We start from the raw sequence: 23,374 nt of genomic DNA, 5'->3' as shown, positions 1-23,374 counted from the left end.
TCAAACCTCCCAAATGAATAGAATTGTGTGTTGTTGTTGTTTAATTGCTTCTGAATGTTAATAATGAGAGAGGCAGACACATCTCACCAAGAAGAGGGTTCCACAAATGGGGAGCCACCACCAAGAAGACCCTGTTGCAGAGGGTGGCGCAATAAAAAAGGCCTCCCCTGCCCAAAATGGTTGGTATTGGGAAAGGCAGGTTTAGGTAGTTGGAGCTCAAGTCATTTATGGCTTTGCACGTTAATCCTAACCCCTTGAAATATGCCTAGTAGGTCACCCGCAGCTGCTGGCTCAGTGCTTTTAGGACAAGAGGTGGCAGACCATTTTCAGTTTGTATTGGCCTGTTCTTCTTCAAGTATCCGACCTTCTTCCGATTCAGATGCCCTTTCTGTGCCCTTTTGCTCCACAGACTTTCTGTGGCAAGTCTGAAGGCTCTCGTGTTGAAGCTTACCACTGATCCCTCAGTGGCAGAGTTTGGAGAGGTGAACATCTGGACTTCACTTGGTGATCCTAGAACCCACGAGGAGGGGGCTTCTCTGCTGGCCAGGTGAGGGACTTGGGACTTCTTAGTGAACTAAGTCCTTCATTTGACGTTTGCCACACTTCCCCTTATATTCCGGAGCAGTGGACTATGGAGCTGCGGAACTGCCACATTCCTTTGTTATCCTATACAGAGTTCAGCAGACCATCAATGAAGCATTTCAGGCTATCTGCTATATATTGGGGAAATCGTTTGCCTGTTAGCTATGCGTTTGGTCACCTTCTAAGAGATTGCAATCAAATTATGCAGGATGCTTCCTGAGATCAAGGAGCAGATTTTGGGACAATGGCCCGCCATTTAGAGCACAGCAGAGGTTATATTTTCTGAGAATCCTCCGGAAAAATAATCTCTCAAAGGACCTGTTGATGGCATTTTAGCATTGTACTGTTGAAAGTGTATTAACTTATGGTCTGTGTGTGTGGTTTGCGAGCTGCACGGTCAGGGGAAAAACAATGCTGTCCAGGGTTGTAAAGACTGCAGAGAGAATAATTGGGTTCACTCTCCCTAAGTAAAGAGGTAAAGAGACCCCTGACCATTAGGTCCAGTTGTGACCGACTCTGGGGTTGCGCGCTCATCTCGCTCTATAGGCCGAGGGAGCACTCTTCCCACCTTGGATCAAATCTACGCTTCCAGGTGCCATAAGAAAGCTGCAGAGATAGCGCAGGATAGTGCGCACCCCGGAAATAATCTCTTTCAGCTTCTGCCTTCTGGAAGAAGGTACAGGGTTATAAAGACTAGGACTAGCCGCCTGAGAAACAGTTTCTATCCAAATGCGATTTTGGTTTTAAACGCAGTATAAGGTAGTCTCCATGGGAGTATATTGTATTTAATTATGGGGTTTTGGAGTTTTTAGGGGGCTAACCAGGCTGGGATAGCAGGCTTGTTGGTTTCTGACTGTGTGGTGTAGATTTTCAATTTCGTTGTTCTGTATGGAACAATGACAATAAAGATTATCGTATCGTATTGGGATGAAGCTACTCTGAACTAGGGGAGCTCGTATTTTGAATGACCCCAATTGAGACTCCCTCACTCGCCCACACAGCTGTGGAGGTGAGCATCTTCTAATGTTCCTTTTTCTCTTATAGACATCTGTTTCAGAACAGACTTTTGGACCAAAAGATCATTGAGAATGCCCTCCCCTGGATGACTTCCGAGTCCGAAAAGCTTCGGCTGACAGGAACTGCCTTCTTTGCAGAGGTAAGACCTGGCCATCTCAGGTGTTGCTTTCAAAAGGTGCCGTGGTATTTGAGCATAAGAACGGAGGCCTCTGGCTTGTGTCCACTGCTACTCCTAATCAGTGTAGACCCATTGAAATTAATGAACTTAAGTATGCAATTCCCATGAATTTCAGGGGTTCTACTCTGAGTAGGACTAGCACTGGCTGTGCTCCACTGTTTCCAGGAATGGCTGTGTTGTCATTGCGTAGGGCAGTAGCAGAGAGAAAACAATAGCAACATTTCTGGTTTGACAAGAGGAATAGAAAGGACTTCCGTAATCGAAAGTGTATCTCTCTTCCTGAGAATGAGGAAATCCCAACGAAAGAACAGTGGCAAGAAAAACGATGCGGAATTGGCCAAGTTGACATATAAACTGCGTGACAAGGACAATCGTGACTTCAAGGAAGAATGGGAACTTTTTACAGATTAAATAATAATAATAATAATAATAATAATAATAATAATAATAATAATAATAATAAATAATAATTTATTATTTGTACCCCGCCCATCTGGCTGGGTTTCCCCAGCCACTCTGGGCGGCTTCCATAGAAACCAAAAAACACTAAAATATCATACATTAAAAACTTCCCTGAACAGGGCTGCCTTAAGATGTCTTAAGACAACAAAATGATTTGGACTCCTTGGCAGGTTTTGAAATAAACATCCACAAATTTATTAGTTGAATAATTGATAGATAAGGCAATGCTGTGTACAATTTTACAATATACAGAGAACAATATGTGCAAAGAAACCAGAGAGGGGAGCTGAGGGAAGTCCTTGGGGGGGGGGTGAGGGGGAAATAAAAAAGGGGGGCAAATGTAAATGGATATATTGATTGAAAATATGTTTGTTAAAATTGTTTACACACACACACACACACACACACACACACACACAGGTATCTCAGATTAAGAACTTAATTTATTTCTTGAGGTCCATTCTTAACCTGAAACCGTTCTTAACCTGAGGTACCACTTTAGCTAATCGGGCTTCCCGCTGCCGCCGCCACCGCGCAATTTCTGTTCTCATCCTGAAGCAAAGTTCTTAACCAGAGGTACTATTTATGGGTTAGCCAAGTCTGTAACCTGAAGCGACCGTAACCTGAAGCATCTGTAACCCAAGGTACCACTGTATTATTATTATTAATAATAATAAGTAAATAAATAAATAAATAATAGGTATATAAATGCGACAAAATTTGGTACATAACTAAATGAAATTGTCTGTTTATTTGCAGGCGATTCGGGACCCCATGCTAGGAGAAAGGGTACGTCTGAAATCCATCCTTCCCCTCCTGATGAAGAGGGCAGGGGACCAGCAACTGGGCACCCGCCAGATGGCAATCAAGGGCCTGGCAAACGTTCTTCTCGTGGCTGCAGACAAGGTGAGGCGTTGCTCTTTAAAGGTGGCATTATTGCAGGACGCCCGTGCGTCAAAGGCATCGGCTGAGGGTGACAACATGAGACAGGGCCTTTTCTGCAGTGGCTTCCTGCTCGTGGAATGCTTTCCCCGGGGAGGCTCACCTGGTGCCTAAAGAAAGGCAACGAAGATGCCAGGCGATAATGTTCCTCTTTAGCTAGGCATTTGGCTGATTAACATCCTATGGCTTTTTTTAATGTGCTCGTAGAAGGGGGGTTATTGGCTTGCTTTTTGTTTTGCTGTGTATTTTGTGGAATTCGACATCCTCGTCTTCTGATCGTTCTGTCTGTGCAAGTTGGATAGTTCAGTTGGTTAGATTGTGGTGCTGATTTCACCAAGGTCGCAGGTTCAAGCCCCATATGGAACATATTTCTGCATTGCAAGGGGTTATACTAGACCAGGACTAGGCAACCTAAGGCCCGGGGGCCGGATCTGGCCCAATTGCCTTCTCAGTTCAGCCCACGAATGGTCCAGGAATCGGTGTGTTTTTACATGAGTAGAATGTGTGCTTTTATTTAAAATGCATCTCTGAGTTATTTGTGGGGCCTGCCTGGTGCTTTGACACGAGTAGAATGTGTGCTTTTATTTAAAATGCATCTCTGGGTTATTTGTGGGGCACAGGAATGCATTCATTCCCCCACTCCCCAAAATATAGTCCGGGCCACCACATGGTCTGAGGGACAGTGGTGTTGGGATACTGCCAGAGAGATGGGGGCATAAGGCAGGCCCCCAGCTGGCTCCAACTACCGGCCGGCAGCCGGGCGATCACCGGTCTCCCTTGGAACAGCATCAAACAGCAACACGAGCCTCAGATACATTTAGAGACTTGGCACACTCTATCAGCAGAGTGAATAAATCTTCTTGCAGCAGCAGTGGCGGACGGAACCCTGTGTAAGCATATTTACAGCATTTATTCAGCATAGTTCAGGAACAAAGGAAAAAGCATGTCTGGTGCCCAAAGATTAAGGCTTTCTGGGAGATGATCTATAATGAAATGAAAAAGGTATTTAAATATACCTTCCTGAAGAAACCAGAGGCCTTTCTCTTGGGCATTGTCGGCCAATTGGTGCCAAAGAAGGACAGAACTTTTTTTATGTATGCAACAACAGCAGCAAGAATATTGATTGCAAAGTATTGGAAGACACAAGATTTACCCACACTGGAAGAATGGCAGATGAAGGTGATGGACTACATGGAACTGGCAGAAATGACCGGCAGAATCTGAGATCAGGGAGAAGAAGTGGTGGAAGGAGACTGGAAGAAATTTAAAGACTATTTGCAGAAATACTGTAAAATTAATGAATGTTAAAGGGATGTTGGATTGAAAATAAGTGGTATTGGTAAAAAGATTAATAAGAATATGTAAATACGGATTGACAATGGTTGGAAATATATAGTTATAAATAGGTTAAGATATTAAGTAAAGATAAATGATAGAGGGTAAGGATTTGCTGAATTGAATTAAATATTTGAACTGGAATACAAAAAAGGGGGTGTGAGGAGGTCAGGAAACAAGTAATTGAAATATAAGACATGAAAATATTGATTCTTTTTTTTCTAACTTTCTTTTTACTTTTTATGTATTTTGTCTTTGTATTTTTGTATCTCTTTTTCTTTTATTTTTGTTATTCTGCTCTATTTTTTATCCTTAATTCTGTAACTTTTTTGTTTGTTTGTAAAATTCTAATAAATATCTTTTAAAAAAAACAACAAAGGAAAAAGCATGACTGCTTCCCTTCGTCTCCAGCAAGCAGCTAAAAGCAAAAGCAATATACAAACGGAAGTTCCCAGCAAGTGCGACACACAACAGTCATGCCTGTTCCCTTTTAAGGTGGAACGGAACTACCGGTATATCCTAACAGGTGGACCAGCTGAAAAATGTTGCTGAACCCCTGTACTAGACCACCCTCTGAGTCCCTTCCAGTTCTACAATTCTATGATTCTAACATTTCAGCTTGCCAGAGAGAACAATCCTCTTTCTCCCCCTGCTCCAAGCACTGCACTGGGGTTTCTCCAGACACCCCCCAAGCCAGTTTGGGGGGTGCATGTGGGAAGAAGGGGGGGAGTCCCATTGCGCAAGGGTAGTCCTTGCTGAGGGCTTCAGCTGACAATGAGGAACCCTGCCCCGTATTTCAAACTCTTTATGGCAGAATCCGAGACCAGGGAGAAGAGATGGTGAAAGAAGACTGGAAGAAATTTAAAGACTGTTTACAGAAATATTGTAAAATTAATGAATGCTAGAAGGATGTTGGATAGAAACTAAGTGGTTTCCAGCTGTAATGCTTTAAGAGATAGGAAAAAAGGTTTGCAAAAGGGTAAAAGCTTAATGGTAAGGATTTGCTGAACTTCAAATCAAATCAAATTTTATTAAATGGTCACAGACCAGATTAACTCGTACAGCTAGTCAGCGAAGCATAACACCGGAAAAAACAAAGGACAATTTCAATACAGATTAGGCCATAACAGCAATTTAAAATTAGACAGCATAAATAAAATTAATTATTTGCCTTCGCCTGCATATTGACATTGGATTTGCTGAACTAACAAACTGAAGTGGAATACAAAAAAGGGAGGTATGAGGAGGTCCGGGGAAATAAGTGTAAGGAAAATATGTTATGGAAAATCAATGTGTTGTTGTTGTTTTTTTAACTGTTTTTATTTTGTATGTTGCTTTTTATTTTTCATTTTTACTGTTATACTTTAAAAACTTTAATAAATATCTTTTTTTAAAAAAAGTATTTCAAACTCTTTATGGAAGGACCAAATGATTCATTAGGGCAGTGGGAGAATTTTATTCAATACAGTGTACGATGTTTCTGTATACAGTGGTACCTCGGGTTAAGAACTTAATTCGTTCCGGAGGTCCGTTCTTAACCTGAAACTGTTCTTAACCTGAAGCATCGCTTTAGCTAATGGGGCCTCCTGCTGCCGCTGCACCGCCGGAGCACGATTTTGGTTCTCATCCTAAAGCAAAGTTCTTAACCCGAGGTACTATTTCTGGGTTAGCGGAGTCTGTAACCTGAAGCGTATGTAACCCGAGGTACCACTGTATAAGCTAAGCAAGTTATAGCTTAGGGGCCCCACTCTCTTGGGGCCCCCAAAAAAATTTAAAGGGAAAAAATCTGGATGTACATTTCCAAAATATAAAATAAAAAACAAATAAAATAAAACCTACATACAGTAACAGTGTTTGGTGTTGTGTAGGCTCCTGTGATGTAAGTCATGGCCTGCTAGCCTACTCCCTAAAATATCACTGGTTTGCTCATTTCTATATACAGTGGTACCTCGGGTTAAAAACTTAATTCGTTCTGGAGGTCCATTCTTAACCTGAAACTGTTCTTAACCTGAAGCACCACTTTAGCTAATGGGGCCTCCCGCTGCCGCCATGCCACCGGAGCACAATTTCTGTTCTCATCCTGAAGCAAAGTTCTTAACCCGAGGTACTGTTTCTGGTTTAGCAGAGTCTGTAACCTGCAGCGTATATAACCTGAAGCGTCTGTAACCCGAGGTACCACTGTACTGCAGGCAAAATCACAGCCGCTCTAAACTAAGCCAAGAGGCAGTTGAGGTTATTTGAGAAGCCACATATCTATTGACTTAGACTTAATTAGACTTCATTTTTCCCCCCAGGCGTATTTACTAAGAATAAATGCTAAAGTGTATCTGTGTGCTTGCTGGTCGATATATTTAATTTGGCCTCGTAAATTATTTCACATAAGGGATTATGGATTTTATAGTCACCCCTCCCCGTTTTTGTTCTGTATATCATTGCATCTGTCACGAAGATAAAATGAGTATTTTGAAAAAGGACTCTTGCCTCTCTGCCATATCATGGATGCTCATCTCATGTCCTCCCTTCCAGGTGAAACAGCAGAAGAGGACCATTGTGGCTATTTTCCTGGGAACGTTGTACGACGCAAATGTGGTGCTGGAGGGTCTCAAAGCCCTTGCCCTGGTCTTTCCTCACCTGAAAAGGCAGGATGTGGGCTTCATGTTCAAAGACATCTCTATGAAGACCATCACCTACCTGAGTGATGTAAGCCAGTGAGAGAATCATAGAATCATAGAATCATAGAGTTGGAATAGACCACAAGGGCCATCGAGTCCAACCCCCTGCCAAGCAGGAAACACCATCAGAGCACTCCTGCCATATGGTTGTCAAGCCTCTGCTTGAAGACCTCCAAAGTAGGAGACTCCACCACACTCCTTGGCAGCAAATTCCACTGTCGAACAGCTCTTACTGTCAGGAAGTTCTTCCTAATGTTTAGGTGGAATCTTCTTTCTTGTAGTTTGGATCCATTGCTCCGTGTCCGCTTCTCTGGAGCAGCAGAAAACAACCTTTCTCCCTCCTCTATGTGACATCCTTTTATATATTTGAACATGGCTATCATATCACCCCTTAACCTCCTCTTCTCCAGGCTAAACATGCCCAGCTCCCTTAGCCGTTCCTCATAAGGCATCGTTTCCAGGCCTTTGACCATTTTGGTTGCCCTCCTCTGGACACGTTAAAACACAACACCACCCTTCAAATTTCCTGAGATCCGACTTTGTGTTTCAAGTTACCTTCCCATGATGAACATAGGAAACTGCCTTGCAATGAATGAGTCAGACTATGGTTCCATCTACTTCAATGTCGTTTGCGCTGACTGGCAGTGACTCTCCCAGGCTTTCAAGCCAAAAGGCTCTCCTAGCCCTGCCTGGAGACGCCAATGGGGAATGAACCTAGGACCTTTTCCATGTGAAGCAGATGTTCTGCCAATGAGCTACAGCCCTTGCCATTGCTTGCTGCCAGCTCATCTCTGCTATAAAGAAGGGATGCTCTGCAGTGATGTTGCGCAATGGACCCTCCAGGAAGCTGTGGATTGGTCTTGGGTGGTAGTTAAGGGACGCGATTGGCGCTGTGGTCTAAACCACTGAGCCTCTTGGGCTTGCCGATCAGAAGGTCAGTGGTTTAAATCCCCGTGACGGAGTGAGCTCCCGTTCCTCTGTCCCAGCTCCTGCCAACCTAGCAGTTCAAAAGCACACCAGTGCAAGTAGATAAATAGGTACCATTGTGGCGGGAAGGTAAACGGAGTTTCCGTGCGCTCTGGTTTCCATCACGGTGTCCCATTGCACCAGAAGTGGTTTAGTCCTGCTAACCACATGACCTGGAAAGCTGACTGTGGACAAACGCCAGCTCCCTTGGCCTGAAAGCAAGATGAGTGCCGCAACCCCATAGTCACCTTTGACTGGACTTAACTGGCCAGGGGTCCTTTACCTTTAAGCATGTGAGCAAATTCACTCAATGCTCTTAAGCCCATGGTGGCCAAACTCGGCCCTCCAGATGTTTTGGGACTACAATTCCCATCATCCCTGGCCACTGGTTCTGTTAGCTAGGGATGATGTGAGTTGTAGTTCCAAAACATCTGGAGGGCCGAGTTTGGCCGCCACCGTCTTAAGCAAACCAGTCTCTCACCCTCCTCTCTCCCACCATCTGCAATATAGGGGAAAGAATAACACTGGCCTGCTTTACAGGGTTGTCGTAAAGCTTACTGAGAACTTTTTAAAAGTGCTTTGAACCGTCAAAAAGTTTATTTCAGAAATATGAAGGTCTCTGGAGGATTTTTGTTTTTCTTTTCCAAACTTTCCCACTACACCACGGAGAGCTAATTTTCTGCAAGCTACTGGAATTAAGAGGTTGTAGATCCTGTCTACCCAACAATCCCTTTCAGATTAAGAGTTTCACATTCTTCCTACTGAGCTATGGTTGCCAATTTGCTAGGGTTACACCCTAGTTGCCTACTCAACCACTTTGATCAGAGAACTTAGCACTGATACAGGATAGGAGATAAGATAAGGAGTAATTGATGACTCCTGATTCCCTTTCTCTTTTAGAAATACCGCTATCTAAAGCAGATACATGACCTTGCCAACAAAGGTCTGTATAGTTCATGCTATGGTTTTCCCAGTAGTGATGTATGGAAGTGAGAGCTGGACCATAAGGAAGGCTGATCGCCAAAGAATTGATGTTTTTGAATTCTGGTGCTGAAGGAGACACTTGAGAGTCCCATGAACTGCAAGAAGATCACACCTATCCATTCTGAAGGAAATCAGCCCTGAGTGCTCACTGGAAGGACAGATCCTGAAGCTGAGGCTCCAAGACTTTGGCCACCTCATGAGAAGAGAAGACTCCTTGGAAAAGACCCTGATGTTGGGAAAGATGGAGGGCACAAGGAGAAGGGGACGACAGAGGACGAGATGGTTGGACAGTGTTCTTGAAGCTACAAACATGAGTCTGACCAAACTGCGGGAGGCAGTGGAAGACAGAAGTGCCTGGCGTGCTCTGGTCCATGGGGTCACGAAGAGTCGGACACGACTAAACAACTACAACAACCCAGTTGCTTGGGGGATGCGGGTGGCGCTGTGGGTTAAACCACAGAGCCTAGGACTTGCCAATCAGAAGGTCGGCGGTTCGAATCCCCGCAATGCGGTGAGCTCCCGTTGTTCAGTCCCAGTTCCTGCCCACCTAGCATTTCGAAAGCACATCAAAGTGCAAGTAGATAAATAGGAAGGTAAATGGCGTTTCCATGCACTGCTCTAGTTCGCAGGAAGCAGCTTAGTCCTGCTGGCCACATGACCCAGAAGCTGTCTGCAGACAAACGCTGGCTCCCTTGGCCTCTAGAGGGAGATGAGCGCCACAACCCCAGCGTCATCCGCGACTGGACCTAACGGTCAGGGGTCCCTTTACCTTTTACCCAGTTGCTTAAAAAGCTGGCATGAATTGTAACCTGTTTCAGCAGTTTATTTTCGTCTTGATTTTATTGTTTCGTCGTTTTGTAAATTGCTTTGTTTGTTGTTGTTGTTTAGTCGTTTAGTCGTGTCTGACTCTTCGTGACCCCCTGGACCAGAGCACACCAGGCACTCCAGTCTTCCACTGCCTCCCACAGTTGGGTCAAACTCATGCTGGTAGCTTCAAGAACACTGTCCCACCATCTCGTCCTCTGTCGTCCCCTTCTCCTTGTGCCCTCCATCTTTCCCAACATCAGGGTCTTTTCCAGGGAGTCTTCTCTTCTCATGAGGTGGCCAAAGTCTTGGAGCCTCAGCTTCAGGATCTGTCCTTCCAGTGAGCACTCAGGGCTGATTTCCTTCAGAATGGAGAGGTTGGATCTTCTTGCAGTCCATGGGACTCTCCAGTCTCCTCCAGCACCATAATTCAAAAGCATCAATTCTTCGGCAATCAGCCTTCTTTATGGTTCAGCTCTCACTTCCATACATCACTACTGGGAAAACCATAGCTTTAACTATACGAACCTTTGTTGGCAAGGTGATGTCTCTGCTTTTTAAGATGCTGTCTAGGTTTGTCATTGCTTTTCTCCCAAGAAGCAGGCGTCTTTTAATTTCGTGGCTGCTGTCACCATCTGCAGTGATCATGGAGCCCAAGAAAGTAAAATCTCTCTATGCAGTTGCTGATTTCTTTTACTGTCATGCAGTGTATATATTTCATGAAATTATAAATAAAGAATGATCATCGGTTGCGGGTTGTTTCTTTTCCTGTCTACAAGGTTGATGCGGAGATTCGCGAGGCGTCATTCCATCTCTTTGGCATCCTGGCTGACTCGCCCAAATTCAGATACAGAACTTTTTTTGCCGAGCAAGCGAGGAAGAGTTTGGTACCCCTTCTGATTCACCAGTGGGACCCCAATCCCAAGGTGTCTGAGGTAAGACCCAGAGCCCCGTCCATCCCATCTGGGTCATTGAATACCAAAGGAAAGTGATAGTTCCTTAGCCGTTGCCTCCTGGCAAAGTCACATTACGATGGCACAGGATGAGGCCCAAAATAGAGGTTCCTGTGTAATTTGATCTCTGAGAGATCTCTCATAATAACTGTCTAGACTGGCACCTCCTAGATCAGTGCAATCCTAAATGTGTCTACGCAGAAGTAAATCTGTCATGCTCAATGTTTATGTTATAGGAGTTCTGAGGTCTCATATATATAAATCATATGTCCATAAATTTACAAGGCAAACACATACATAAGTGCGTCTGAAATAGTACAGGAGAGCAATCCTGAAACCATTTTGACTCTCAAATATTTCTCTGCAAGGAGGAAGGAAATGGGAAAATTTCCTCCCCTTTGTCTCTTTGCTCACAAATCCTGTCTTAAGGGCGTATCTGTGTATGAATAAGGTGAGCCTGTAACCTGGATTCAGGAACTGAGTATTTAACATCACAAAAGAATGGCCAGGATGCCCAGGTAAAAGCAATCAGTGACCGTTATCGGGTATCCTGGCAGACAGGTTTTCTGCTGTAGACTGCATGTATGATGTTTTGGGGGGTGGTCTTGAGCTACAGGGGAGGCAATTTTCAAATGTCTATGTAAAAGCTTGCACACCATTGTTCTAGGTTCCTCTCCTCCCTCCCTGCGTGGGGTGAGCGGGGGACCCTGTTGCAACAGTTTAATAAAGATCAGGCTTACTAGCTGCTTTGCTTCTCAATAGTCTCTGGTTGGCCTCTGTTCACAGCTGTCAACCGTCCCTTATTTGGTGTGAAACTCCCTTATCCCAGCGCCGTTTCCCGCTGCTGTCGCTTATTGATGATGTCCCTTAAATTTCCCGGGTTTCAAAGGAAGCAGCTCCTCTCCCTCCCTCCCTGCCGGCCAGGGAGGAGGGAGGCTCCAACTGTGTTGCTTGGCTGCGTTGCTCACCCAATAAGGAGTCTAAGAACGACTGGGGGGTGGAGCTTGCATGCCTTGTGCCGATCAAATCGGCCGCATTGCCTGGGGACTCGCCTTTGCTCAGCGCTTCCCAGTGGAGAGGTGACGGTGGTTTTTCTTGCTGCATCCCCTTTGCTGGGTTGCTGCGCTGTGGGAACCACCACTTGAGGCTTCGTTTGGCTGCTGGCTGGGATTTCTGCCTTTGGCTCGGAGGGGCTCAGAAGCTGAACATACCTGTGCTTGGACTCGTATGGTTACGTCATTGACGTCTCACTCATCCTTGCCGGGGAAAAGGTCTGTCTGGAGCGGGGGCACATGGTGGGGGAAAGGAAAGGAGGTGGCTGAGTACAATGGCGGGCGGCGATCTCATGGGGGGGCTTTTGGATTTGTTTTGGAGGCTCCTTCGATTGACTGTTATGGGGCAAAGGAAAGGAGTTGGTTGTCTGAAATCCCTTATTTTGGCTGCTGATCCCTTATTTTCGAGGCTGCTGGTCCCTTATTTTCAAATCTGTAAGTTGACAGCTATGCCTCTGTTACTTTTATCCTTCCGATTGAAAACCTACTTAAGGACTCTATACGGGCTCTTAGATACCCCATAAGGGAAAGAGAGCAGTATTTTCCTTCCAACAGTTTGGTTTCTGTAAATTATTATTATTTTCCTGCAGTGCATTCACGTCCTTGAAGGAGCCTACCGATAATTCTGAAACTGCACAGTTCTGCTTTCCCCCCGCACCCTCTCTCTTCTTTCTTTCAGGCGTGCAGAGCCGCATTTCTACATTCGGTGCCATTTTTGGCCAAAGGGAAGTTGAGAGTCCATCTGGAAGAACTGTACACCACCAGCAGTTTGGGGCTCCCGAATTTACGCATGCACATATGCAAGCAGCTGGTGAGAGGCAAAGAGATCCCTGAATGAGGAGGCTATAAATCAGGCACAGGCAAACTCGGCCCTCCAGATGTTTTGGGACTACAACTCCCATCAGTGGTCAGGGATGATGGGAGTTGTAGTCCCAAAACATCTGGAGGGCCGAGTTTGCCTAGGCCTGCTATAAGTGCAGTGTCCTTGTGGCAGAGTGGCAGGAAGGCGGCAGTGAAGTTGAGAAATCATAGAAGCGTTGCCGAGTTGGAAGGTACCCCCTGGGGTCATCTAGCTCAACCCCCCCTGTGATGCACGAATCCCGCCCACAGTTGTCCCTGGGTGGTCTCGAACCCCCAACCGTATGGTTTAAAGCCTTAGCGCTGAGTTGTCACAGCTGTATTCTGCAACAGAGCCGCCCGCGAGGGGACATGCTTCTCTGGTTCCTAAGAGTAGAGGAGGCCTCAAGAATTCAGAAACTGGCCACTCCACACCCAGTATTACAGAAGGGGGACGACGACAGGGAAGAGATGGGAAATGCCTGTTGATTTTGTTTGTATATTTAATTTCTATAAAACGCACAGCACCGTGTTTGGTCATGAATCTCACAAAAGGAAAATTTATCACAAAAGGAACTACAGTGTGATCTATCTGCTTATGGCAAATTAAAATTAAAATTAAAATTATTTATTATTTATACCCCACCCATCTAGCTGGGCTTCCCCAGCCACTCTGGGCGGCTTCCAATAAAATATTAAAATACCATAATACATCAAACATTAAAAGCTTCCCTAAACAGGAAATTAAAATTAAAATTAAAATTAAAATTAAAATTAAAATTAAAATTAAAATTAAAATTAAAATTAAAATTAAAATTAAAATTAAAATTAAAATTAAAATTAAAATTAAAATTAAAATAGAAGAGAGTCGTTTTGTTGTATCACTATTGCCTCTTTTTATTTTATTTTATTTTATTTTATTTTATTTTATTTTATTTTATTTTATTTTATTTTATTTTATTTTTGCAGCCAAGGAAGCTAATGAGAATGTTGTGTTTGGTCAATGTCAGGTAAACAGCCACCCAGCGATGAGGAGGGAGCTCTTGAAAAAGACCAAAGCCTATTTCCAAAGCAGGTGGGAAGAGATCCAGATCAGAGCCCTTGAGTTGTCAGGTGAGAGGCCAGGCCGCCGGGGGCTGATGGGAGACGTAGTTTTCTCTGTCCGCCTGTGAACATGAGTTGTTGGTCTTTGCATGAGAACGTCGGTGTTTCATGTGAATGGTCCATGGTGTAATGTAATTTTGTTTAAGTTTTTAAATGCAAATCACTTGGAGACCTTTCAGATAGCCAGCTACTAATAAGTCTAATGATTGATTGATTTGATTGATTGATTGATTGATTGATTAAAACATCTGCAAGGCACCAGGTTAGAGATGATTGTTCTAGTCATATTGATGTATGCACACAGAGACACACACACATGGGAGAGAGAGGAAATAAGTTTCTGACTTCTTCAGCAGACATGAAATCTTCATGGAAATTGGTGGTTATTGTTAAATATTTAACGTACCGTATTTTTCGCCCTATAGGGCGCACCGGCACATAGGACGCACCTCGTTTTTTTTGGGGGGGGGAATGAATAAAAAAAATTTATTTCCCCCCCCAGGCCCCAGAACAGGCTGCTATCCGCAAGCCTTGGGAGCCCAGCGGCAACTCCCGCCGGGCTCGCGAGGCTTGCAGATAGCTTCCTGAAGCCTGGAGAGCGAGAGGGGTCGGTGCATTTTTGGAGGGGTAAAAGTGCGTCCTATAGGGCGAAAAATACGGTATATTCTTCCCCCAGAGCTATAATTTCAAGACGGGTTTAACAAAGTCAATCCCTCTGCTCTGCGAACTCAAGAGAATTGTAGTGGGGTGGGGAATTCTCCCAACAACTCACAGCACCCTTAAAAAACTCCAGCTCTCAGGATTCTTTGCGGGAGTTTAAAATGCTTCTAATGTATGGTGTGAACGTGGACCCTGAGTCTCCTTTTTAATAGTTCTAATGGGATTGTTTATTTTTAATTACCGTATTTTTCGCTCTATAAGACGCACCAGACCACAAGACGCACCTAGTTTTTGGAGGAGGAAAACAAGACAAAAAATATTCTGAATCTCAGTAGCCAGAACAGCAAGAGGGATCGCTGTGCAGTGAAAGCAGCTGCGCAGCGAAAGCAGCAATCCCTCTTGCTGTTCTGTCTTCTGGGATAGCTGCGCAGCCTGCATTCACTCCATAAGACGCACACACATTTCCCCTTACTTTTTAGGAGAGAGAAAGTGAGTCTTATAGAGCAAAAAATACGGTACTTCATTTGCACCTTCCCCCTTAGACGGAGTTTACAGGAGGGGCCCTCATCAGATTGACAGTAGGACAAGTCCAGGAATCTCACACTCATGTTACACTATTATACCGCATCGTGTTTTTTAAAGAATATTTTATTTATGGTTTTCAGTTTTATACATTTCAATCACTTTAACAGTTCAAAACTTGATTTCCTTCCCCCTCTTTCTTCAGTTCCTTAAATTTATTTTTAATATTTTCTGCATATCCAAATTAAATCAGTTTGCTTGTATATTCATCTCCTTTAAATGCATACTCTTATAAAACCGCAGGTTATTACAATTATGCTGCCAATGTTCTTATCTGTCTACAGTTTGTAAATATTCAGTCAATTATTTCCATTCTTTTATAAAAAAGCTTGTTATCTTGATTTCTTATTTTCTGGTAAGTTTCGCTATTATACCACTTTGGGCTCCCCAACCCCAAATAATTCTGGGAAGTGTAGTTTGGGACAGGCGCCGTGAGTTGTTGGACGACCCCTGCTCCCCTTCCGGAACTACAGTTCCCAGAGTTCTGTGGAAAGGGCTATTGATTGTTAAACCACTCTCAATTTTACCCGTGGACTGCCATCTGTCCAGATTTTAATTTGCTCTGAACTAATTTTAAGATGTATTTTAATTAATTGATTGCCTGTTTTCATGTTCTTATGTTCTTTTTACAGTGGACGCTCGGGTTGCGAACGTGATCCGTGCGGGAGACACGTTCGCAACCCACAGCGTCCGCAACTTGCAGCACCGCGTCTGCGCACATGTGGGTTTGCGATTTTGCGCTTCTGCGCATGTGCAAAGTGCGATTTAGTATATCTGCGCATGCGCGAGCCCTGAAACCCGGAAGTAACCCGTTCCGGTACTTCCAGGTTTCGGCGCGTCCATAACCCGAAAACGCGCAACCTGAAGCGTCTGTAACCTGAGGTATGACTGTATACTGTGTTAGTTTTATGATGTTAGCTGCCCTGAGCCCGGCTCTGGCCAGAGAGGGCGGGGTACAAATAAAAATTTATTATTATTTTTATTATTATTAAACCGCTCTGGGGATTTTATAGCTAAGATGGCATCAGATACCTGACCTGTCCTTGTTTGACTTCTTTCCTCCAGGAGTCATTCTGGACTGCATGCAGCTCACAGAATTAGACGAGACTTTGCGGCTGCTATTGCTGGCCTGTAAGTCACCCAAAAGTCACCTCCGCAGGGGTTTCCAAGGAGGGCAGCAGCAGCTCTGCTTGCAAGACCTGCTCAAGGATATGCTTCTCCTGTTTCTCCCTTCCATTGTAGGAGTTTTCTAACAATGCAAGTAGCGAATTGCACAGAAAATAAGTGGGAATGTTAAGGATGGTCAGAGAGGATATATTGATTCAATATTATCCTTCCTTCCATCATCATCATCATCATCATCATCATTTTATTTGTATACCGTCTTTCTTACAATAATATCTTACAATACTGTAGTGGTTGGGAGTTACTCGTGCGTAATCCTGCTCCGTTTGAGCATCGGATTGCCTGGTTAAACCTTCCTGACTACGCAGCCCATCTCAGCGTGGCTGCCCTTAGTCACTCGTAGAATCTGTCTGTGGGCGTTTCTTAAAGCGTTGCCAACATAAGAGTTGTTTGACGCCTAAGCGTCTCCGCCTCTCACTGCGCGGGAGTCTCCTGCGCAGGGTGGGCGTGGGCAGCGGGGTGCTTGAGCTCTCCTCGCTAACTTCCAATGAAGAGTCCTGGAGCCCCTGCACCTCCCTGTCCCGTTGCTCTCCTGGATCCCTGGTGTTACACTCATTCTCTTCCCCTTCTTCCCGGCTGAGTCTCCCTCTAGCGCTTGGGCCTTCCCCTGCAGAATCAGAGACCCTCTCCTTCTCCCGTGCCTCTGATGGCAGTTCCCTGACAAATACCCAAGGCGGTTTACAAGCTGAAGAAACAAAAAATGTACATCTCATAACAATCTAAAAATGTGATAATAAAACAAAACTTTAAAATAAGCAACCTACATCAAATAAAGTAACATTCAACAATTATTAGAGTAGTATAAAATAATAATATCAACATAAAAAAGTTAAACAGAAATCGAATCAACAGTTACAATAAATAATTTCTAAACTATAAAACAATGGAAAGCCACAGTACATAAAATAAAAAATAAAATAAAACAATGGAAAGCCACAGTACATAAAATAATACAATCAAATTGAAAAGCAGAGACTAGAGGGTGGAGCAAGGCAGGTGGAAGGAGGCTAATGAGTCATGTAGCAGAGCACATTCCCCTCTCCCCTCCCCCCTCTTTTTGGGATAACAGTTTGTTAATTTTCCAAAAATAACAAAAATAAAAAAACAATAATAATATTCACATCCAGAAATTTGAACCACAAATCTTAATTGACTTCCCTTAACTCCCCGTCCTGATTGAATTATTTTACTCTTATTCTTGCACGTCCTTAAAAAAACACATTCCCCTTGATACAGCAGGAAGGTAGTTTGCAGATTCGTTTGAACTTCGTTAGTTAAGCAATCCAGTCTGGCTTGATCAGACTGGATTCTTGCTGGTGTCCCATTTGATCCCTCTTAAAAGAATATAGAAGCAAGAGTCTTTCCTTAAAGGTGACATGAAGTTTACTCGCATTCATTTCGCAGTATGATCCCTGAAGGCAGGCTTCAGCTTGTAGTTACAGAACATGTTGTTGTTGTTGTTTAGTCATTTAGTCGTGCCCGACTCTTCGTGACCCCCTGGACCAGAGCACGCCAGGCACTCCTGTCTTCCACTGCCTCCCACAGTTTGGCCAAACTCATGCTGGTAGCTTCGAGAACACGGTCCAACCACCTCGTCCTCTGTCATCCCCTTCTCCTTGTACCCTCCATCTTTCCCAGCATCAGGGTCTTTTCCAGGGAGCCTTCTCTTCTCATGAGGTGGCCAAAGTACTGGAGCCTCAGCTTCAGGATCTGTCCTTCCAGTGAGCACTCAGGGCTGATTTCCTTCAGAATGGAGAGGTTGGATCTCCTTGCAGTCGATGGGACTCTCAAGAGTCTCCTCCAGCACCAGAATTCAAAGGCATCAATTCTTCGGCGATCAGTCTTCTTTATGGTCCAGCTCTCACTTCCATACATCACTACTGGGAAAACCATAGCTTGAACTAGACGGACCTTTGTTGGAAAGGTGATGTCTCTGCTTTTTAAGATGCATCTTTTAAAGATACTTTTTAAGATGGAGCAGGAACCAGCAAGCCACTCCAGTATCCCTGCCAAGAAAACTCCATGGACAAAGACAACAGGCATATAAAAGTTACAGAACATAGTGTGAGTTCATCCCTTATGGGAATTGAGCCCATGTGCTGTTGGCTGAGAGCCAGCAGACAGCAAAATACATTAAGAGAACAGCATCAAGAGAACAAAAATGGCTGCAGGAGAACATCATGGCATCAAGAGAGAGAAATGGCTGCATGACTTGGCTCTTTTATGGAGTCAGCCAGAGTCATGCCCATCTCCCTGGTCACACGCAGGGGGAGGACGCTCCAGACCAGTGGAACAGGAAGCTATACTGGCTGGAGTAACATCCCCCTGCCTGTGTCCACTCTAGGGAAACAAGGAATGTTGTATTTGACTGCGCCAATGGATAACATCCCACAAAATACCGTATTTTTCTGTTTATAACACGCCCCCGTATATAAGACGCCACCTACATTTGGGGTCTCCAATTTAAGAAAATGGGGAGGATTGCCCAAAGTTGTTGAGCCGAAAATCACTTACCCGACTGACAAACGCTGCCCATCGCATGCATCACCGAAGAAAACAAGCGTCTGACTGCTCGCTGCCACCAGCTGCCAATCACCCACCCAATTGCCACCACCACAGCCAATCCTAAGCAGCCCTTGCCACAGCCACCAATCACCCACCCAATCGCCACTGAAAAGCTCCTGCTCGCGGCTGCAACCAATCGCCTGTCCCGCATATGCACTATCCGTGGCTCAGTTTTTTGGCTCAGTTTTTTCCTTTTTAGCCTGCAGGAGCTGAATTCTGCAGGACCCAGAAGGCTAAAAGGGAAAAAACCAAGCCAACGCAGCAGCAGTATATAGTAGTGGTAAAAGTTAAAGGGTAAAGGGACCCCTGACCATTAGCTCCAGTCGTGGCCAACTCTGGGGTTGCGGCGCTCATCTCGCTTTATTGGCCGAGGGAGCCGGCGTACAGCTTCCGGGTCATGTGGCCAGCATGACAAAGCCGCTTCTGGCAAACCAGAGCAGCGCACAGAAACACCGTTTACCTTCCCACTGGAGCGGTACCTATTTATCTACTTGCACTTTGACGTGCTTTCAAACTGCTAGGTGGGCAGGAACAGGGACCGAGCAACGGGAGCTCACCCCGTCGCAGGGATTCGAACCGCCGACCTTCTGATCGGCAAGCCCTAGGCTCTGTGGTTTAACCCACAGCGCCACCCGCATCCCTTATAGTAGTGGTAGTTAGGTTCTATTGGCATATCGGCTCTTGTTACTTGAAGAGTTGGTCCCCTGACACATCTGCCCCTCCTGTTTCAGCGCTCGATAAGCTTGAGGCAGCGCCCAGCCATGACGTTCAAGTGGCAGCTTCTGAGGTGACTGCCTGCCTGCTCAAGAAGTGGGGCGGAGATCTGCTGAGGAGGAAAGTTGCCGGCCGAAGCAGGAGCAGCATCACCCAAAGGTCTGCCCCCATGTGGGGGCAACCCAGCGCCATCATGGAAGTCGCTTCCGTCCAAGAACTCTACGAGTGAGGTTGGTCCCGTAAGTACCGGTACCTCTCGCAGCTGTTGGAGAACCACCTTTCAATTCACTCATGGGAAGTTTGCACTGGGATTCAGAATTTGCAGAGATTCCTTGAGCATCCCTCTTTGGAAGCAAGAAAGCAGGGGAGAGCGGATAGGGCAATGCAATTGTTGTTTCAAGATTGGTTTGTTTGTTTTAAAAATCTAGAATCGCCCTTCAGATACCATTAAGTTGTTGTTGTTGTTGATGATGATGATTTATTTATACCCCACCCATCTGGCTGGGTTTCCCCAGCCACTGTAGGGACACAGCGCAGTTCAAATCCCAGTGATGGGACGAGCTCCTGTTGCTCTGTCCCAGCTCCTGCCAACCTAGCAGTTCAAAACATGCCACTACAAGTACAGTGGTACCTTGGGTTACAGATGCTTCAGGTTACAGACTCCGCTAACCCAGAAATAGTACCTCAGGTTAAGAACTTTGCTTCAGGATGAGAACAGAAATTGCGTGGTGGCGGTGCAGCAACAGCAGCAGGAGGCCCCATTAGCTAAAGTGGTACCTCAGGTGAAGAACAGTTTCAGGTTAAGAACGGACCTCCGGAACGAATTAAGTTCTTAACCCGAGGTACCACTGTAGATAAATAGGTACTACTGTGGCGGGAAGGTAAATGGTGTTTCCGTGCGCTCTGGTTTCCGTCACGGTGTTCCGTTGCGCCAGAAGCGGCTTAGTCCTGCTGGCCACATGACCCGGAGAGCTGTCTGTGGACAAACGCCAGCTCCCTCAGCTTGAATAGTGAGATGAGCACTGCTGGACTTAACCATCCATGAGTCCTTTACCTTTACCCCAGCCACTCTTGATCCAGAAGTGACAGGCTATACCAGGCATAGCCATTGTGCATGCTCTTCAACATCTCTCCAATGAAAATAGGGATGTCCTGTTTTTATTTTTATTTTTTTATTATTTTATTATTATTATTCATTTATTTACACCCTCCTCATCTTACTGTGTTGCCCCAGCCACTCCGGGCAGCTTCCAGCATATATAAAAACATAATAAAACATTAAACATTAAACAAACTATACAAGGCTGCCTACAGATGGCGGGGGTCAGTTAACTCCATACCCTCCAACTTTTCTCCAATGAAAACAGGGACGTCCTAAGGAAAAGCAGGACATTCCGGGTTCAAATCAGAAACCAGGACAGTAAATCCAGAACTGTCACTGGAAAATAGGGACCCCTGGAGGGTCTGAATGTGGTGTCATCCATTTATAGAGCTCCCTTTGCCCCTGACTGTTTGCCATGCTGTCTGAGACTGACCGAGTCTTATCATTTGGCATCAGATGTGGGAGAAGGAAAGAGAGACTAGGGAGGACTTTTAAGAGAGAATCAATGGGTTTGTGGGAGGTTGCATAACCTTGCCACCTGAACATATAATTTTATTTATTTATTTATTTATTTATTTATACATACATACATACATACATACATACATACATACATACCCCGCCCACCTGGCTGAGTTTCCCCAGCCACTCTGGGCGGCTCCCAATCAAATGTTAAAAACAATACAGCATTAAATATTAAAAACTTCCCTAAACAGGGCTGCCTTCAGATGTCCTTTAAAGATAGGATAGCTGCTTATTTCCTTCACATCTGAAGGGAGGGCGTTCCACAGAACGGGCGCCACTACCGAGAAGGCCCTCTGCCTGGTTCCCTGTAACCTCACTTCTCGCAGGGAGGGAACCACCAGAAGGCCCTCGGAGTTGGATCTCAGCATCCAGGCAGAACGATGGGGGTGGAGACGCTCCTTCAGGTATACTGGAGCGAGGCCATTTAGGGCTTTAAAGGTCAGCACCAACACTTTGAATTGTGCTCGGAAACGTACTGGGAGCCAATGTAGGTCTTTCAAGACTGGTGTTATATGGTCCCGGCGGCCGCTCCCAGTCACCAGTCTAGCTGCCGCCTTAGTTGCAGTTTCCGGGTAACCTTCCAAGGTAGCCCCACGTAGAGCACATTGCAGTAGTCCAAGCGGGAGATAACTAGAGCATGCACCACTCTGGAGAGACAGTCCGTGGGCAGGTAGGGTCTCAGCCTGTGTACCAGGTGGAGCTGGTAGGCAGCCGCCCAGGACACAGAATTGCCCTGCGCCTCCATGGACGGCTGTGAGTCCAAAATGACTCCCAGGCTGCGCACCTGGTCCTTCATAAATGATAAGTTGCATGTTCTTCGTTTGCATTCTGTGTCAATACATGAGCTTTGTATCAAATCAAAGTGTCTCATAAACACCAAGGAAGCGTTGTTTTAAAACGCTGGTGCATGATTTTATTTATTTATTTAGGCACATAACATGCAGTTCTGTCCTAAGAAGGCCTGGGCAAAATGAAGCTGTAGACTGAAGTAAGAATGGGGAAGAAAAGCAATTTAATTCACAATGATAAGCAAATAATCCCAATATGCACTTTCTGAAACAAGACGCGAACCAAAATCTCAGCCATCCTTTGAAATTTAAACCTCCACGGATTTTGCTATGTGGTTCTCCTGCCAAGAGATGTGTACCAAAATGTTCATAGGAGGTAAACAGTGCGCGGGGGGGGGTGCATTTCATGCTAGCATAAAGGTTTTGATTCATAGCTTCTCGGTGGATTAGTGATGGCTAACCTGTAGATTAAGGGACACGGGTGGCACTGTGGGTTAAACCACAGAGCCTAGGGCTTGCCGATCAGAAGGTCAGCGGTTCGAATCCCCGCGATGGGGTGAGCTCCCGTTGCTTGGTCCCTGCTCCTGCCAACCTAGCAGTTCGAAAGCACATCAAAATGCAAGTAGATAAATAGGTACCACTCCAGCGGGAAGGTAAGCGGTGTTTCCGTGCTCTGCTCTGGTTCGCCAGAAGAGGCTTAGTCATGCTGGCCACATGCCCCAGAAGCTGTACGCCGGCTCCCTCAACCAATAAAGCGAGATGAGCGCCCCAACCCCAGAGTCGGTCACGACTGGACCTAATGGTCAGGGGTCCCTTTACCTTTAACCTGTAGACACAGTTGGCTTGTCATCTTGAGATTTTAAGAAAACGACAACCCGTTGGTCTCTGTGCAATAATATTCCTTTCTCTCTGCTCCCAGGACATCTGGAGTGACAAAAGTCCCTGCCACTCACAAGAGAAGGGCCAGATTTGGCCCACAGCAGGAGAAGAGACCTCATCACCCCTCCAAGAGCGAATGGCTCTCAGCATTATTTGGATCAATATATTCCTCACTGTTGTGGTTCTCTTGCCCCTCTGCCTTACTCCTTTCTCAAAACAAACAAGCAAAAGTACTTCCAGAAATCTCCCACTCTGCGTGTCGGCAAATGAGCTGTGGACAGGTTCGAAGACATGAGCGTCAAGATATGCCAGTAGCAATATCTGTGGAGAGGTGAGTTTTGCTGAAGAGTCTGTTCAAAAAGTGAGTGCTGTGTTGAAAGGGCAAACCACCCTTTCAGGCCAGAAATTGCCATCCAATCTTCTTTCGGAGGTGATGGGAGATGAAGGGGCTGAAGATGATATTGTAGAGCAGACATGAGAGACCTC

The 23,374-nt window shown here is 45.3% G+C and overlaps 1 protein-coding gene across 9 annotated transcripts in view; it reads left to right on the top strand.

Annotated features, from left to right (window-relative positions):
• The window catches only part of LOC310711811 (maestro heat-like repeat-containing protein family member 2B), an 89,286-nt gene extending 66,213 nt beyond the window's left edge, over nt 1-23,073 (top strand). For 4 of the 9 annotated variants that reach the window (XM_083514086.1, XM_083514084.1, XM_083514085.1 and 1 more), the window contains 10 exons: nt 410-547; nt 1,627-1,738; nt 2,999-3,145; nt 7,043-7,216; nt 10,722-10,877; nt 12,627-12,758; nt 13,795-13,897; nt 16,196-16,261; nt 19,612-19,824; nt 22,929-23,073. In XM_083514086.1, the coding sequence (XP_083370212.1) occupies nt 410-547; nt 1,627-1,738; nt 2,999-3,145; nt 7,043-7,216; nt 10,722-10,877; nt 12,627-12,758; nt 13,795-13,897; nt 16,196-16,261; nt 19,612-19,823 (1,240 nt within the window). In that variant the 3' untranslated portion in view covers nt 19,824; nt 22,929-23,073. Of the gene's footprint in view, nt 1-409; nt 548-1,626; nt 1,739-2,998; nt 3,146-7,042; nt 7,217-10,721; nt 10,878-12,626; nt 12,759-13,794; nt 13,898-16,195; nt 16,262-19,611; nt 19,834-22,150; nt 22,210-22,928 lie in introns of all 9 variants that reach the window. The other 5 variants (XR_014528644.1, XR_014528647.1, XR_014528645.1 and 2 more) reach the window with 3 other exon arrangements.
• Nucleotides 23,074-23,374: the final 301 nt, after the last annotated feature.

The sequence above is a fragment of the Podarcis liolepis genome, assembly GCF_965112155.1.
Source record: "Podarcis liolepis genome assembly, chromosome: 1".
Lineage (NCBI taxonomy): Eukaryota > Metazoa > Chordata > Lepidosauria > Squamata > Lacertidae > Podarcis > Podarcis liolepis.
This window is presented reverse-complemented; position numbering and strand designations above follow the sequence as displayed.